The sequence below is a fragment of the Rattus norvegicus genome, chromosome 2, assembly GCF_021556685.1.
Source record: "Rattus norvegicus strain SHRSP/BbbUtx chromosome 2, alternate assembly SHRSP_T2T, whole genome shotgun sequence".
NCBI classification, from domain to species: domain Eukaryota; kingdom Metazoa; phylum Chordata; class Mammalia; order Rodentia; family Muridae; genus Rattus; species Rattus norvegicus.
Window position 1 is genome coordinate 108,974,137 of NC_141535.1, and position 18,764 is coordinate 108,992,900.

The 18,764-nt window shown below is 36.7% G+C and overlaps 1 protein-coding gene across 4 annotated transcripts in view; it reads right to left on the reverse strand.

Moving 5' to 3' along the window:
• Naaladl2 (N-acetylated alpha-linked acidic dipeptidase-like 2) overlaps positions 1-18,764 on the reverse strand; it is a 1,374,648-nt gene that overhangs the window by 1,003,793 nt on the left and 352,091 nt on the right. The window contains 1 exon segment of one of the 4 annotated variants that reach the window (NM_001447432.1): positions 15,331-15,448. The exons of 2 other annotated variants lie outside the window; for them this stretch is intronic. In NM_001447432.1, coding sequence (NP_001434361.1) covers positions 15,331-15,373 — 43 coding nt within the window. In that variant the 5' untranslated portion in view covers positions 15,374-15,448. 4 annotated transcript variants of the gene reach the window in all.

Below are 18,764 nucleotides of genomic sequence, written 5' to 3' on the forward strand. Positions count from 1 at the left end.
AGTTCCAGCAGGTACAGAATGACAACCCCCAAGATAACACATAGTTGGAGGCTGGGTATGTAGCATCCTTGCAGTCTTACCACCCACAGGGTACAACAGAAGAATTTCAAGTTTGAAGTCAGCCTTAGTTACTTAGAAAATTCTGTCTCAAGCCCTAACCTTGAAAAAATTTTACACATGCTTTCTTCCTTTATCTCTTTATTCCCTGGCTGTTACCCAGGAACAACTTATTCCCACACTTATTGCATCAGGATGAGCATTTTCATTACAGATCTAAAAACAATGAAACTAATCAAGCAAGGGCTGAGACCTCCACACCTCCAAGCTGAACTAAATCAGGATAAATTGATTATTGCAGGTATTCTGTCAAGGGAATGAGTATTAATTGACTCCATAAACAAATTAATTTGGTAACTTAAATTTATATATGAGCCTATTTCAATGAAAAGTTCTAAAGTGGAATTTCTACTTTCCTGAAAATGCCAACTGAAGGATTCTATACTTGGTGAAGAAGAGCATGATTACATATAAAACAGACAAAGGATTGAGGATTGATTCTGACATATAGCTCCTAAACAGAGCCTTCAGTGAAAGGGAAAAGAAAGGATGATTATCATACAGTAGATGTGATGGTTGAATCTGACCATAGAGTCTACAGTTTATAGTGAAGTTAATAAAATTTCAGCGAAAGCTAACTATGTTTATTGTCATTCATAATTGTAACCATTATCATAATAGGTGAATGTCTGTTTAATCTTAACGAGATAAGAGGCTGATTTCAGAATGTATGCTATTTTCTTATTATTTCTCTATTAAAATATTAAAGATAACAAAAATAACATTAGAGAACATGTTATTGAAAACAAGATACATGTCTCTTTTTGTTTGTTTATTTTCTTATCTACTTATTAATTTTTAATGAACTATGGATTAGACCTGGGATTTTGTTCATGCTACATAAACAAATTACCATGGAGCAATATCCCAGCTCTTCCTGAATATTTCATTTTGAGACAAATGCTCACTAAGTTTCTGCCGTGAACTCACTGTGTAGCTCAGGCAGCCCCTGGAACATGATTCCCCTGCCTCATCTTCCCGGATAATTAGGATCACAGGTGTATACCACTAGGTCTGTCAAGGTAAAATGTTTCTTAACTCCAACGTGTGTCTAGTTTTCTACAGGAAGGTGTTCAGACATTATTTTCAAGCCATCAAACATTTAAGTTGCTCAAATACTTGCAACCAAGTGTTTATCACGCCCACTCTCTTTGATACTTTCGAAATTCTTCATTTTCAGTCTTCCTACAAATTCTCCCTGGCAAGAAAGAAAACACTTTCTAACACCAGATGCTGAAGATCGATAGCTATTTCCCAAAGTTTATGGTATAATTAAAATAGGTAGCAGGAATAATTTTCTCTTCAAACCCTAAGGCAAAGCTTGGAATTATTGACTGAGTCAATGTTTTGTGGTGGAACATTTTTTTATTATGTGTATGGATAATATAAATAAGTTTATGTCCTTTTCATGTAATTTGTTAAGTTATAAACAACGAAGAGGAAACATTCTTCACCTCAGCAAAGACTCCATTGTCTAAAATCCTCTTTAAAGTGTATTTTATAGAGATAAATCTGTACTCTTTAATAATCATGTGTGGTCACCTAAAATTCAAAGTGAAGGTTAATGGTCAAAATATTCTTGAATTTAGTGGAACCCATTTACCTCAAACTACTTCTGCAGGGCTTTATCACCTCTAATAAAAATGCCAGGAATGTATGTATGATGGAAATAACATAAGAAGGTGAATGGAAGTAGGACAAGAAGGAACAGGATGAACTCTTATTGAAAGTTCTATACATAGGAATGTAAGTGCTGCTCTAAGGAGCCATGAGAAAACAGATATGTCACCTATAAAGTGAACTATTCAAAAACCTTATTCTTTCTAAAGACTTAACAGTTTCTGGGTTTCATATGTGGATAATTACTAAATATTAGTAATACTTTACTTGATTTTTCTGGTTTATTTTATGCCTCATCATTTAAAATGGTACACCAAGAAACTGAATATCAAGAGATAAAAACATAAGCAGAGCTTAATTGAATTGTGGCTTTTTATGTTAGTGATTCTTAATGCTTTTATTTTTTAGTTTCCTATTATATTTTATTATTTAGATTACAGATTGAAATTTGATTTCTGCTTGTGTTTTCCATAAAATATACAAATTTCGCCTGTGCAGAAATCCAGTATTTGTTACTTTCTCCCACTAGGAAAGAATAGCATCATCCTCAAAAAGAAAAGAGAAGAACATGAACAGTTTCCAGAAAAAGCAAGGATATATTACTTGCAGAGAAGAGTTAGTACGCATAGTAATTAGCCCGTGGTGCTGAATATGCCCAGAATAAAACCCTAGATAATCAGTGACAAACTTTAAAAGCTGGGAGTTTCATTAGCTGTCTTCATCTCTTATCTGTCATTATAGACTATAACCTGCGGTAAATACAATGCACTGTGGAGTGGGGAATGGCAGCATGGTGGAGGCCAAAGAAGATTTGGTCATGGATGTTTTGAAGACTCCTTGACTCCTCCTTCCCATCTGGCTCTGTGAATAGGTATGACTTCATGATCACAGTAGGTTTTATGGAAGATGGTCCTCCGTTCAGTCTAAGATACCTCTGAGATGATACTTCAGAGTACACTTTAGTTCAGAAGATAAATGTGGTTACAGTAACAGGAGAGACAGTGTTCAAGCAGGCTCTAGGAAATGAAATTCAAGCCATCTTGGACATGATTGTTCCTATTGCCACTGTAATCTGTGGCAGGCTCCTGGTGACAGGCTTCTGTAGAACTTAGAAGTGTGCTGTGCTGAGTCTCCTGGTCCTCCCAGGAGCCCAGCAGCACATTGCCTGCCTTTCTTTAGCACCATCTGTCTCCTCAGCTCATCTGCTCCCCGCGAGAGATGCCACTTCATACTGCATGCATCTTCCCCATCTGCATGGTACTTGGCCATTCCAGCTCACTCGTTTGGAAGTTAGTGTATTAGAATAAAGTTGAAAGGCTGCCCACTTGCTCTCTCTGGTATGCAGAAATGTATCATTAGCACTGAAGCTCTCATACATGACTCAGGAAAGCCAATCAAAATCTGGGAGAGGTTAACGCACTAGTATGAGTGATTCAATAGCAGTGAGCTGATGTGGGGAACATCATCTATACTGTCCTCTATTTTGAGCAAAGCTTAGTTCACAATCTTCCCATCCTTGTCCCCAGCAATGAAGGATTTCTGGGATCAATAGAAGCCATGGCAACAATAGTATTTCTTCTGCTGGTTCTCAGGAATCAAAGGGGTTTGCCATGTGCATACCCCAGTGGGGCCAGTCACGGCAAATGCTCTAATTGGTAGCTCTTAGAAAGCATGTTAGACTGTAGAATATGAATAATGATGTCACACCCAGCCCAGCAGCACTGACACTGGTTTTTGAAACTGAGATCTTGAAATCGAGCTCGGTTAGGACTGGGAAGATCTCCATCTCTGTTTCTTTTCAACAGTGATGTACAGAAGGGCATCCATCTGCATGCCACAGGTTCTCAGTCATGTCTGAAAGGAATAATGATGTGGTCCTCCTCCAAGAACAGCTATCTCAACCTGCCAGCCATTGTGCAGGTGAAAGAGATCATGTAGGACAACTTGATCAAGCCTGCATGGCTGGGCTCTGCCAATATCTCTGTGGGTTCGTGTATCATCATCACCTGGTCCTATCAATAGCACCAGGACCTCCATTGCAGCTTAGTTATGTTCTATTGGAATGTTTTTCATTAGCAAGGATGAAATAATACAAATCTTATGTTAGTTAAGGGTTGCAGAAAATTTAGGAAAGTCTGTGAATGATTAAATGCTGACAGAATCTTATTTGTCTTCCTTCAAACAGTGCTGAATGGAAATGGCCCTCATCATCTCAAACTTCATAGGTCTCTTAGTTTCATTGTATGTGGATAGTGTGTGTGTGTGTGTGTGTGTGTGTGTGTGTGTGTGTGTGTATGTGTGTGGTGTTGCTGTTGTTGTTAATTTTACAATGTTTCACAAATTATCAAGTTACTGTGTAAAATTTTATTACCAGTAGTCTGGAGAATCTAATGTTTTCCCAGAGACAATTTTTTTCTTTTTTCTTTTTTTCGGAGCTGGGGACCATAGACAGATTTTTATGAATTATTTTTTCTCTTCTAGTTAAGTTTCAGAGTAATATCTAGGTCCACATGTACAGAAATCAAGAGCAGACATATGTATAAATGCACATATCTTTGAAAAACAATGTTAATTTATTTCTCATTATTTTCCCACATTCAGTGACTCTATCTCTTGGCTCCTTCACCATGGATGCTGCTATCCAATCCTCCTAATAATATCTCATGGTGTCAATACCTGAGTTATAGCCCCACCAAACCTCTTGGGTTGAATGAACTCATTCACTATATGTTATAAGCCATTTGGCAGGAGCTCTCCCTCCCACTCTTCTCTGTAATTTGGTATATCTGGCATTCTACCTCCCTTCCTTCCTTATAGTTACCATTGTGATAGGGCTGTGGCTCAGTAGTCGTACTCTCTTTATCATTGGGTTTTATAACCAAAAACAAAAGTTAAAATAGATACAATGGAAAGCTACTGTATAATTCAGGTATTTCTTTTCTGCTTCTAAGATACCACTTTCATTTATTTTCTAAGTGAAATTTGGGTTTTATCAAAGGTAGTTAATTAAATATATTTAATCATCAAGGTCAACAGAGAGAGGCATTCAGGAAGAAAGAAAGGCATATTCTAGAGCAAAGGTGAAGTTTTCAAAGAGTGCCCCCCTTGACTCAGTCTTTGATTCTGTCCCTCCATGAAATTCAATTTTCTCATGACACGTTTGCCTCATAAAACTCCTATAGATAAATCTGCCTTCTTTGTTTCCCATTCTTCGACCTTAGTTCCCAGGGGTCTAGTATATGAGCTCTAAGCACCTTATAGTTGGCCTCTGCAGATTTGCCTGCCTCATCAGCCATTCTGGCAAGTTTCAGATTGTAGTCTTCCCCATGTCTTACCTTAATTCCTCAGCTGAATCACTCAGCTGCCACGAAATCAAATCATATACCATTTAATATATTTGTCTGTTAATACATAACCCCCCAATGCATTTCCCTATGAAATCTGACGCAGGTTCTTTTCTCTCACTGCTGACCCCATCTCATCTCTCATTTCACCTGAAACCTTGGCATATACTGCCGTCTCATCTTCAGGCCTTAAAATCAATGTATGTGCAGCCACTCCTGTCAACAGTGCCATATATCACATATGATTTACAAATGGCCCATGCTTTCCACTTATTCTACATCTTCCTTCATTTTCACAATTTAAATCTTAGCATTTTATTGGAGCCTACCTTATCAATTAAAAGGTCTTATTTGAAGGCCCCCTGGGTTTCTCTTCTCTAAAGTGTACTCCCACAAAGTATTCTTCATTTCAGTTAAAAACACCATTCCCTCTTGCCCAAACCAGAAACTTAAGAGTTCACAGTATTTTCTGTCTACATTCAGTACATGTAAATTTTTATCTGATTTCACCTTTCTTCCAAATATTTCCAGAACCACGATTATGATACAATTCAGCTCTTCATTACTATTAGATGCTGAAGACAAATATGAAAATTAAAACAATGATGGGGAGGTTGGTTGGGATGACAGAGGACTACAGTTAAGTATGTCCTAAGTACTGAAAATTGCTCATCTTCATAAGTCCCCAGTAAGAAATAAGGGGTTATACACAATATAAATAATAATATAAATTTGTTTTCCAGAGCATTAATGGTTGGTCAGGAGTCAGAATCATGGCTACATTATGTACAATAGATTATAATAAAGCTATTTAATAATGCTTCAATGCATCACAGTTATCTGAAATGTACAATCACTAGAGGTAAAGGAATCATACTCATCCCCTCCAAATAATCTATCTACTCTCTTACTCTCTCCACTTCTCATAGATCTCCTATCATCTGTAAAACAACCACCAGCAGCAGCAGCTGCAGCAGCAGCAGCAGCAGCAACTCAGCCTCCTATTTGTGCATTTGAAGACCTTCAGAAGAGCCTCCCATGGCCAACATTTGGTTCTTTATTAGTTTGTCTATGGGCCGTTTTATCTCTTTTTTTTCTCACTAATGACGGCTGCTCATGCTATAACCCCAGTCGGGTCCACTGCAGAGGAGAAGTACCATGAATGGGGACGAATAGATTCTCCAACTTTAAATCCAAATGACTACTTCAAATTCCCTAGAATAGCACATGCTACAGCCATGTACTCATCCTATAAAAGGGGTTTTAAGACAGTGTTTATTTCTCAAGAGCGTTTTAGTTAAGACTTACATTTTTATGGGTCTTAATAAGTGCTGCTACTTTATGCTCAACTAATTTTCATGTTTGAATAAATGTAAATCACAGGACTAACACTATGAATTTTATGTTTGCCTTTCTCTAGCCATATTGGATGTATGCTTGTTAAAAAACCTGACAATGTATATGATTTTAGGCAAGAGAACTACTATAGTAAACATGCCAGACAGGGTCTTTCATCATAGGAGAAAAGTTTAATGTGGAAAAATATACAATGAACAGATTTACATGAAAAGAAAAATGCTGATTTTGAAAATTTAAAGAACAAATATCACACAGTGAGACAGAGCCTGACTGTTTTCGTTCAGGCACCTGGTCAGTGTATCCCAGAGACACCACCTGGTAACTGAATGGCGGTAAACAAAAGCAGGTTTGGAAGGAGCAGCCAGTACATACAGGTCACAGCATGGAATCAGCTAGTTTGCTGCTTTATTTGAAGAAGAAAGAAACTAAGACTGTTGTGAGACTCAAACAAGCTTTGTGCATTTAATTTCTGTCCTAAGGGGCATACAAACTAGTTCTTTCAACTTTGTATGAGATTATACTATTATGCCGATGAATATTTCATGAAAAGAACATATTTTTCTAAAATCTTAGGTGACCCACATCTCAGTATTACTACAGATTGTCATTAAATGACTTCAGAGTACTTGAATAAATGGAATTTTTAGTTACTACATTTTAGAAATGCAAACAGTATCTTAAGTTTTCAGGCATACATATATGAAGTTTTCCCAAAGAAATAAATGGTAAAATAAGAAAATTGAGCAGAATAAGAGCATAACGTTCAGGGAGTGGAAACTGTACTAGTTTCTTATTGTTTTTTTCCTTATCACAAATTTCTATTTACCATATGGGAAATAAAAATGAAAATGATGCAACAATTCCTTATTACCTCTAAAGTCATAGGCCAATGCCCTGCAAGCCAATGCCAGGCAGTGTTCTTACTGTCTACCATCTGGACACATCTGCAGTGGACTTACAGTCCAATTGGAACTCCAAGAAAAAGACACCACTCAAGCTGTACTGTGCACTTAATATTTACTGTTAGGCTCTTTATATTCTAAAAATTTAAGAACTATAAAGGGTTAAGTCATTCAAATGCTTCTATCTTCCAATATCTTTTCTTCAGTACCTAATATCGAATCTGTGTTTTTATGCATCCAGGTAAGTAGTCTGATACTGAGGCACACTCCAAACCCCAGTCCGTTTTCACCATTTATCCTTTTAACTTGTTTTACATTTTTATTTCCATATTTAAAATATATATGAAAAATATTTGCATTTTTCTGATAAATGTATGTGAGGAACATTCACTGTTCTTAGGAACTCAAAAGAAAATCATCTAGTTCAAGGTTCAAATATGAATGACACAATATTTTCCTGTTACTCTATAACTATTTCTATTATTCTCAGTGTTGTTTACTAAATGCCTCTCTAAACAGGCCCTTCTCCTGCCATTTATTAGCATTACTCTAGGTAATTACTCTAGGTCCTATCACCCTGTGTGACCAAGAACTCTGTGGCCCTCTGGAATTATGAGTGCATTCCGTAGCATATCAACACACTACACATGAAAACCAAACTCATTGGCTGTGGCGTGGGAGCTCGAACTGAATGATGCAGTAGTTGCTTGGGATGTTCTATAACAGCTATAAATATTTTATATTTTATATGTGAAATTCTAACAGACTATTGCCTCCCCACTGATCTACATTCCCCAGTCTACAGATATGTTTTCTTACTTGTAGTCTATAAATAAAGAAAACTGTTGTTTTACAGCTTCTTATTTGCAATGAGAGGAAAAAAATAAATGTATGCACATGCATACACACAAACAAATGTATACATATACATACATACACACGTATAAATATATGCATATATATGCAGACGTATGCACACATACGTATGCATATTTATTTTCCTTCTCAGGAGCTTTCGGTCAAAACATTTTTTTCTCTTTCTTTGGACATTAATACCAATTTTAAAATTCCAGAGGTAATTAAAATCACTATTTCTGATGTAAAATTACCATATTGATCTACAGCTTCTTAGATAACTGTCTGCGGGATGAAATATCAAAGCTGAAGAGAGGAAGCAGGTTTCATATCTATGGCGCATGCGTTTCTCCATTGCAGAGGACTGTCACCAAGGAATGTGGATGTGAGGGAGAACTTTTCAAGATTCCGGAGTACCTATTAGAAGATGAGACTTGTCTGTGCTTGCATTAAAGATCCATAAACAGGGAAACAAACTACAGTGGTTACTCACAGTTTATTTTTAAGGAAAACAAAAAATCAGATAGGTAGACCTCAAAAGCTTAACCATGTCTCAGATCCTAAGTCACACAGTATAGTTGACAGTGTTATTTAATATTTAATATATCTGTATACCTATTCATTACATTTACTGTTAATTTTATTTTTTTAATTTGACATTTTTAGCAGATAAGATTTTATGCATGTTCTTTAAATTACATTCATTTTCACAGGGTTGTAATAGAGCCTGCAGGACACTGACCAGAGGTTTAGAGGGGAGAGGTTGCCTGCTTTTCAGTGTAAGTTACAAAAGCATTTATGAAAGAAAGTTCTAAAGCATTTAACTGTGAGGATAGTTAAACAGAGCTATCAGCAGAGCGCCCAAATAGCCATGTCAAATATAAGTGTTTACACATTCTGGTTCTGGAGGGAGATTAGAAGCTCACGGGATCAAGAGAAGCCCCGTGCCCTTTTATGTTTTCATTCTAAGGACGCTTTCTTTGCGAACCTGTCAGTTCCTGTTTTCCCTTCACTTGTAAACCAGGTGTAATACTTTCTAATAATAAGCCAAGAACATGCTTAGTTAATAATCCTTCCAAAATTAAGTGCGATAAAAAAATGAAGGTTGGCTCACTGTCCTACCCAATTATCTAAATATGTTTAAACTCTCTCCAAAACCCAGAGAAATAGAACAGAATGTAATAATTATATGGTGCTTATACACATATAATCATCAGATTAATGCTGCATCCTTTGTTCTACTCCTGAAAGGAAAGGGAAGCTGATTCAAAGACAGAGAAAACCCTTATAAACACATGAAAATATTTTAATTGCATTATTATTGATAATAATTTTTAAATGATCACAGCACAGTATATTTATGCTGCATCTTTTCTTTGAAATTTTGTCGTGACTTTAATTGAAACATAAAGTACTTTTAAGCACTCTCAGTGCCATAAAATATCATTTCAGTCAAAGAGGATTAAACTGTTTCTTATAGAAACGAAACATCCAGGTACACTGTTTTCTAAAGCATTTGAGAAATAGTGTTTCCCTCACCATGAGGTTTTAACTAAGTACCATGTTATTAACCAGTTTGACTCATGTTTCTTTTGAACACATTGCTTGTCAATCTATTTCAAATAAGGAACATATTCTATTTCCTCCTAGAAGGACAAAGGAATCAGCAGAAGACAGCCCCCAGCTCAGTTACATTGATTTCATTACTTCTTGTGTTAGACTTAAAAATGTCATCCCTCTAATCTTACTTCCCTGCCCCGTACTCTGCCTTGCTCCTGAGAAAGTTCTGAAGCCATTTTCTCACATGCCCTTGCCTAGGGGTGGGCTTAATTAACTCAGATATATGTGGGGGTTTTAGCACTTGGCATTTTCTGCTGTTTCAGAGTCTCCAAACATGTGCAGTTCTCTTCTCAGGTTCTGAAAACTTCAGCTCCAAAGTGCTCTGTTCCATTGGTAAGGCACTGCAACTCTCAAGTCTTGCTGCTGCCTTTCTAGTGCTCAGGGCTATCATCTCCCTATTTTAATCTATCATTAAGAGGCAGCAGACTGTTGTTTGTTTTTATTTTTTTAATCTAACAGGATGGCTAAAGTGGAGTTCCTTGCACCTGTCTTCATTTAAACTGTTGTTAAAATTCTACAAGTCAGAAAGGACCAGTAATGAACTGGGAGTCTTCTCTGGGGCTTTTCTAAGCACTCACGGGCATGGTTTGCAATGATGAATGCTGGGATATTTCCCCAGCACAGACAGTAAATATGCACAGCAAACCAGTTGAACGGGTTGGAGAAGCCAGTCCTACTACCCTCAGGCTGTACCTGACAGCCACAGACACCCAGGCACCTATATTTCTTCTAGACTTTTTGTTTGTTTTGTTTGTCTTTTACTAGCCAAGAAGAAACAGCATTGTTTCTTAAGCCCTATGATGAGAAGCACTTCCCTGGGTTCAGATGGCTTCTGGTTGAAAGGAAAGTTTAACTAAATGTCTTAAAAGTGAATATGCATACAATATAGTCAAGAAGAAAGGCAAAACTGTATGGTCCAGTCCCATCATAGCCTGTGTTCCAAGACATGGTAAATGCAAATAGTAAGATATGTCACTATTGAAAACACTTCGAAGATTGTCTTTCATTATAGATAAAGGAAGTATGTGCCTTTAGAAAAGAATGAACCAAATTCTTTTAAGTTACCGGCACTGGATGGTTGGTGGAGAGTGAAGTTTTGAAGAACTGTTGAATGAAAAGAAGGACTTTTTTTTCTTTCTTAATTCCATAGGATTTCTGCTTGCTCCTCCACACAATGGATGCACAGAACTCAATATTTTCCAAGCTCTTCTTCTGACCTGACAATGTTAGTTTCCCATGGCAGTTTTCCCTTTCCTTTGTCAGTTACTCCTCTAAGTGTACTGCAGAAGACTTCTCCTGCTAACAGCTATCTAGGGTTGGCAAGGCCTTCCACTGAGCCCAGCCAATTCCTCAGAATCATGTTATTCCCCCTGCCTGGCCTTGTATAGACTGTAAATAGTTGTTTCCTAGAACAAAAGAACAAGAAGGGGCAAAGGAGAGCTGTTATCTCAAGCACCCTATACCACCTGCCTTGCTGAGGGGTAAGCAAGGGGCAGACACAGTATGTGGAAAGGAGGGTTGAAGAAACTCACCATTGAAGAAGACCTCCTTTCACCTTGTGAGAACTCAAAACTCCACTACATTTTACTCAGAAATCTCAGGGGTGAATTAGTGCCCATGTCATTATAAGAAGTCTAGTAGCCTTATAACATGTGACTAAGGATAACACCGGAGGAAGAACATGGGAAAAATGCACAAGGACTGAATTCTGAAACAGTAGTAATCTGGAGATGGCCACAAGTTGACTGATTATATATCATCCACTTTTTTTTATTGTTTTATTTGATCATTTCATGCTTGTTTATAAGATACACCTGAAGCTGAAAATTAAGTCATTTAAGAAAGAAAAGAGGTAAGAAGCCCCCTTTTTATATACAGTGGTAGCCTCTAGGGAATCCTAAACTACAGAACACTTTAGGTAGTTAGTCAAGAAAGGAGCACTAGCTCATCCAGTCACCTGAATCATAGCTTCCACCTGTGTTCCAGACCAAAAGACAGACCTGTGAAGTTACCCACAATGTGTAAGAAAATAGTTCTTCCATTCGTCATCAAGGAGCAATGCTTAGAAACCACATCCCTATTATTTATGTATATTAGTCATAGCTGGGCATTCTGTCTTAACCTACATAATTCACATTGGAATCCTGGAAATATTATGAACTACCATCACAAATTTCATATCTTAAATTCTCTGTCTGGTTACTTTGATATGGGGCTCAAAGAAATTACTTTTCCTGTTTGGAAAGATGATTGAAATACCTTCATATTAGGCTGACAAAAGAATTGGATTAAGTTAACTGTAAAAGCCTGGCTTCCAATGCTGTTAGAATATGAACAATTTGGAACATGTACATCCAAATATTTGGGTGGGAGTTGTACACATACACACACACACACACACACACACACACACACACACACACACACACACACACATCCTGCTCTAACATAACACCCATAGTTCTGAGGAATAGGAAGTCCTGGATCCCATATCAGCATAAGGCATGGAAGCTCTTACTACATCTTCACATGGCAGGAGCCATAAGAGTAATAGAGCACCAACTTCTCACATCCACCCTGCCTACAGCTGCACTGCGCTACTTAAAACAATGCTCATGACAAAAGCACCCCCAAGAGGGACTGCTTTCTGTCACAGATTCATTCTAAACAACACACTCAGGCCATAGATTTAGACCATCTATCCTCTATTTCTACCCAGAGATCGCCCACATATCAAATAGTCTACAGAAACATCTTCGGAAAAGTCACAGCTCAAAGGCACACATAAGAGTTCCAATGACAAGGTAACAATAATGCAAAGTCCTCAAAGACAAACCACTTGCCACTCAGAGATCCATTTCATATTTGAAGAAAAACATTTGAATGTAGTATTTCAAACATAAAATTCCAATTTTCAAACATGTTAGCAATAATTACTATTATTTCAAGAAACTTAAGAGTTTTAATTTTCTTTATTACATTCTTTTCTCTATCTTCCTTCTTTCCTTCTTTCTTTCCTTCCTTCCCTCCCTCCCTCCCTTCTTTCTTCCTTCCTTCCTTCCTTTCTTTCTTTCTCTCTTTCTTTCTTTCTTTCTTTCTTTCTTTCTTTCTTTCTTTCTTTCTTTCTTTTCTTCCTTTCTATATAGCTGAGGTTATCCTGCAACTCACTACACAATCCAGTCAAGCTGTAAACTCTTGGCACACTTTCTACCTCAGCTTCCCAAGGGCTAGAATTAGAGATGTGACTCACCATCACCAGCTCAGAATTTCTTAAATAAATGCCACTAGGTAAAAGATAAAATTATTGAAAAATAGTTTATTCCATTTATTTTGATCATCGAAACTGAGTTTCAGACATAGGACTAGTTAGAGCATAGACACCCCAACAAAGTTGGGATAGCCTGTAAATACTCTAGGTTACATCTGATTCAATAGATAGTAAGCAAATATCAAAAAATATCTTACCTTTAAACCATAATCAAAACTGAAAGTTATCCCTACATTCATTCTTTATATTGTGAATAAATTCAGAAATAATTTAGAATTATTGAAGTTCCTTTGTTTCCCATTACCCCTCAAAAGTGTCTCCTTGTCTTAAGGTGACTAAGACTGAAATGATAGCGTATCGGCACTCCCAGATGATAGGCATGAACTGTGTAGTTCTGCTGAGGATCTATTTCAAATAAGATAGTGTCAGAAGAAGACAGGACATGTGTTACCAGAAAGTCCCTGCAGTCCACCTAAAGAAAAAACCAATCAATCAATCAAACAAACAAATATACAAAAAGGACCTATATTTAACAGGTCCATAGAGTATTCTCCAACTTAATTGACTTAAAGAGCCAAGAGCACTGTTTTGTAGCTTGAGGCACAGCAGTAAGCTGACTTAGTGCATTCCATCTTCTAGGCCAGATCTGCATATGTTTCCTTCATGTGTTGTGATTAGAAATTCTTTAAGTGGTATATCTGTTACCTATATACGAATAGGAAAGCACAAAATGTGTATTCATATTCCAGGATTCAACTGTATTAACACTATCATTTGCACAGAGTGGGGGTTGGGGAGGGCTTTATGTCCTTCTACACTTAGGTTCTACTTTGGGACTGTATAAGAATAGCATTCAAAGAGCCATCAGATGCCAGCAGCTATGTATACATTTTATATATAGTGAATTTATGAGATGCTCTTTTAATCTAGGTATCTCTCATGCTCTTCCACGGAATACTATCATATATATGTGTACATATATGTATATGTATTGGTAAATATATGAAATTCTTGGTTAATAAATAAATATGAATAAATTATTTTTAAAAATAAAATGTTTTTTTGTAAATGAACCTTTTAATCTTATTTTACTCTTCAATTTGATTCATGAAATAATGATATTTAGCTATTACTGAGAGTACTTTCTAATAATAACATTTACACAGTATTCCAAGAGGTAACTGAGAAATGATACAAAGATTTACAAAATAAAATTTTGTAATTCTTAAGCAAGTATAGTGAATACAAATAAAACAAAAAAATCAGTAATTTACTTGTAAATTGAATGATTCTTTAACTGTCAACAGGTCAAAATCATCTGTTGTCTCTCACAACTGTGCTACATTTGACAGTTATACCTATATTTTGTTTCCTTATTGTATAAAATGTTAATATTTTACAGTTGGTAATAAGACTTTTCATAATTTCATAAGAATCCATCTAGACAAAAAGTAATATCAAGTTCATTTTTAAAATTATGCATTGACAATAATACCATTTTTTAAACCTGGTAAGCAATTTTCTACTATGGATAAGAGAAACACTGTGAAAAAAATTGAAAGAAAATATTTATTTATTCATTTAATTTCTAAAAAAATAAAAGAGCTTTACCTAAAGCACAACAGGGAAATGCACGATCCACCTCGTATTTGTTTCCAGCAAATGAGCCATGGCTGCCTAGTGGAGCCAAAGTCAACAGAGCCAGCCCTTCAGAGGGCAAAGGTATTTGATTAAGTAAGACATGTAAAACAAGCCGCTCTGTCAGCTGATAACTAGGCTTATGGGATCCTGCTTTCTTCATTTAAACACTAGAGTTACATTCATTACAAGGATACTTAAGTTGTAAATCTGGCTGATAGTGATGGCAGTCCTTGATTACAAACAAAGCATCCACGTGTACAAACAAAAGTAAATATTCTGCCATTGCTGGGGAAGACCCCCAAGAACACAGTGGAGCCCGGTGGTACCACATCTCCAGCTTTATCCTGGGGATTACAAGGCTTATCCATTCTCCACTACACTTGTGATTCTGTTTGTTACAGGAGTGAGCATAACAGTCAAAGCATTCCTTTTCCACATCGGTAACAATCTCCTCCTCTCTACCTCATCCTCTGGACACCTCAGAATACAACTCTGACACTTGCACAAAAGCACACGGGCAGGAGCATGCGTGCATGCGCACACAGAGATAACAATATCACTGAAGTTTCTGATTGAGAACAGTTCAAAGGCTGTTGGCACTTACCTTGCAAAGCCATGTTAGGTAAGCCAGCTTCATTCTCTCCCATTTTATTCTTTCTTTTTTAAAGTGGGCCAAGCAGTTTCGGGTTGTGTCAGCTACCCTGGAAGCCTTGTGACCTTCTGACTTGCTACAGTAGTATTGTAACAGTACACTACCGGCTTTCTTCTGTGAATAATTACCACTCTGCTTCCTGAGTTACCTGGCCTTGCAGGACCTGTTTTACTATGAAGTGAGCTAATGTGCTTTCTTCCAATGTCCTGTTACTAAACCGCTTCACAAAACACGGCTTTGTTTCAGTTTTGATATTAACTTTTTCCCTGAGTGTTGGCTGCATTTCCAGCACCGCACAGTTCACAGGCAAATATTTTTGATCAATTCCTTTTTTTTCTTCCTTTTTTTAGTGGTCTTAACCTGTTTCTCTTAAAACTGTATAATAAAAATTTAAGTCAATCATGCAATTTCAATTTTTCCAAGTAGAGGGAATGAGCACTGTGAGAAGCTGGTTTTTACAGCTGAGTTAGGATGCAAAATGGAATAATATCAATATCAGGACATTGATAAGAAGATTTAATATAATGTGTGACACTACTAAATGAATGATATACAGTAAAGATAAAACACAGGACATTTTTTGCTCTCTCCTTTTTGTCTCTTCTTTCTTCCTCCTGTTTTTCTTTTTGTTTGGTTTTGGTTTTGCCCACCCCTTCCCACTGACTCTTGTCTAAATTTATCTATGTTATTTGTTTATTTATTATTATTTTTATCCACCTACTATTTTTGCTCATTTGCATTAGAAGTGGTCATACTATGTAGCCCAGTCTAGGCTACAAATTGTGCTGTTTCTATACCCTTCCTAGTTCTGGGATTTCAGCTGTTTATCACTAAATGAGATTTAACAAGGAGAATTAAATAGATTATTTCAGTCTGAGTAAGTGTGGTGGTATGCACCCTCAATGAATCTGATGTCACATGGTCCCTGTAGCAATTTCCAGGCCAACAAAAACTTTAAGTATACTAGAAAATAGTGTTGAAAAACAAGGAGTTAGGTCATTCTGTATTAAAGGCCCAGTCCTATTTTGTATATATTACTGATATTCATTATTTATAATAGGAAATTGAGTTACCTGTCCCTAACTGCTAGACATCAAGAAAACACAAGCACTAAGACAATGAGCCATAAATTGGAACTTTATCCTTAGTGATAATTAGTAAATGAGAGAAGAAATTGTTCATAAAATATAGGAATTTATGTGAATATCCACCTTCATTATTCTCAGTACTTTAACTCTTGGCCCTCATTAGAAAAACAACATATATCTATGTGTAATTCAATACATACATTATATATACATGTATATGCTTACACAGTCATACATAAATGACTCAGATTCTCCCTTTAACATCTCATTGATGCTTGCAAATAATCTGTATATTTGATAGCTAACTATTGCAATATTTGTTTTTATCAGCATTCTATATAAGCAACATGAAGGCCAACCATTAGAAATTATCTTCAAATGCATTAAATATTAAAAGTAAAACATGATAGTTAAAGAGTATCAGAATTTAGTGCTTTTTAATATTTATTTTGCGTGCCTGTACGCACGTGTGTGTGTGTGTGTTTGTGTGTGAGTGTGTGTGTGTGTGTGTGTGTGTTTGTATGTGCATGTAAAGTGAACTGCCTACACAGCCCTGAGGTTTCAAGACTCTCTAGAGCTGGAATATTAGGCTGTTATGAACCATCTGAAGTGGGCTCTGAGAACCAAATTCTGTTCCTTCAAGAGCAGTAGATTGTTATAATGGTTGGGTCTTTTCTCCAGGCCCACATTTCAATGTTCTATGTCTTTACTATTTATTGACTTTTTTTTCAGAGCTGAGGACCAAACTCAGGGCCTTGCACTTGCTGGGCAAGTGCTCTACCACTGAGCTAAATCCCTAGCCCCTATTTATGGACTTTTAGCTCATCTACTTTTTATTCATCTCTTCAGACGAGAATGCCAGAGAGCTTACTATCAAAGCATGTAAAAGCCCAGTCCTCCAAACTTGGGACTCCTCCAGGATACAGTTCTCCTCTGATTACAGTGGAATTATTTATTCTATGAACCATGCTACAAACTTTAACAAAAGCAGGATGAAATTGAGTGTCAGTAGAATGCTATAATAATCTTATTCTGACTTCATGGTCGCAGGACCAAAATGCACATCAATCTTTACTCTTTTTAACAAGGTTGGAAATATATTGACATGATGCCTCGGGCACCTACTATGAGTCAGTACGAGCATAGTGTACCATTATGTTTGCTTTGGTCTATGAACAACGGCATGAAGGATGTTACAGTGAACATAGAATACAGTACTCCTATTCTCAGTGTCCAAGAAACAATTGCAATATTCAGCAAGTGCCTTGCCCAGCTACACATGATAATCTTTCTATTCCATGCTTCGGCACCTGCTTCACAAATGTCTCTCAGGGAAATGATTGCCTGTTGCTGCTGCTGGTTATATATTTGTTCATGTTCATGTATGTAGATGTGCAGTTGTGTATGTATGTGTGTAACTGTGTATGTGTGCATGTTTAGGACATAATGTAACTTTCCAAATGAATCCCCACCTTAATTTTTGAGGTAGGATCTCTGACTGAACCGAGCATCTCGTCTCTGCCACTTCAGTGCTTGATTAAAGTACAAATAGAACTCATGTCTGTACATTGGTGCTGGGAACAAAAAAAAAACTCTTTTTCTTATGTTTATATGACTACCTTATTTGCAAAACATACTTTGTCCCCTCTTTTAAGTTAAGAGCCTCCTTGTGTCATGTCCTTTAATGAGGTTAAAGTTCTTCTTTCATTTGACCTTGTCACTGTCTACTATCACCCATGTTTCTAACACAAACACCTGCTCCTCACCCATCTAGTATGCCTTCACCAACTGTTATAGAAGGTAATGAAACAGTCATCATCATGGTACAAGAAATGGCCTCAACATAAGAGAATTTTACACGTGGGAGAACAACAATGCTCAAAATGAGTAGGAACTGGTAAAGTAGGAGGATTTATTTGTAGAAGTCAAAAATTTGGAATGATGATGAGAGAAGAAGGGGTGGGGACAATTTCAGAATTTGTGAAAGTCAGATGGAAATAACAAAGACGTCAATGCGACAATTTAAGCATAAACATCTACACATATACACAGACATGGGACGCACATCAAAGCATGATAACCAAGGCCATTACTGTCAGTTGCAAACATCTTCATTTAAGGCCAAAGAAACCTGGCAATTGTAAACAGATTCAAGAAAAATATCTGAATTTTGAAACGCTCTGAATCAATGTGTTCAGTGTGAATTCCGTAACTACAGTAGCATTGTAAAACTTAGCAAATTTAAAGAAAGTGTCTAATCATATCATCTAATCCTGAAATGAAATCTAAGGTGAATCG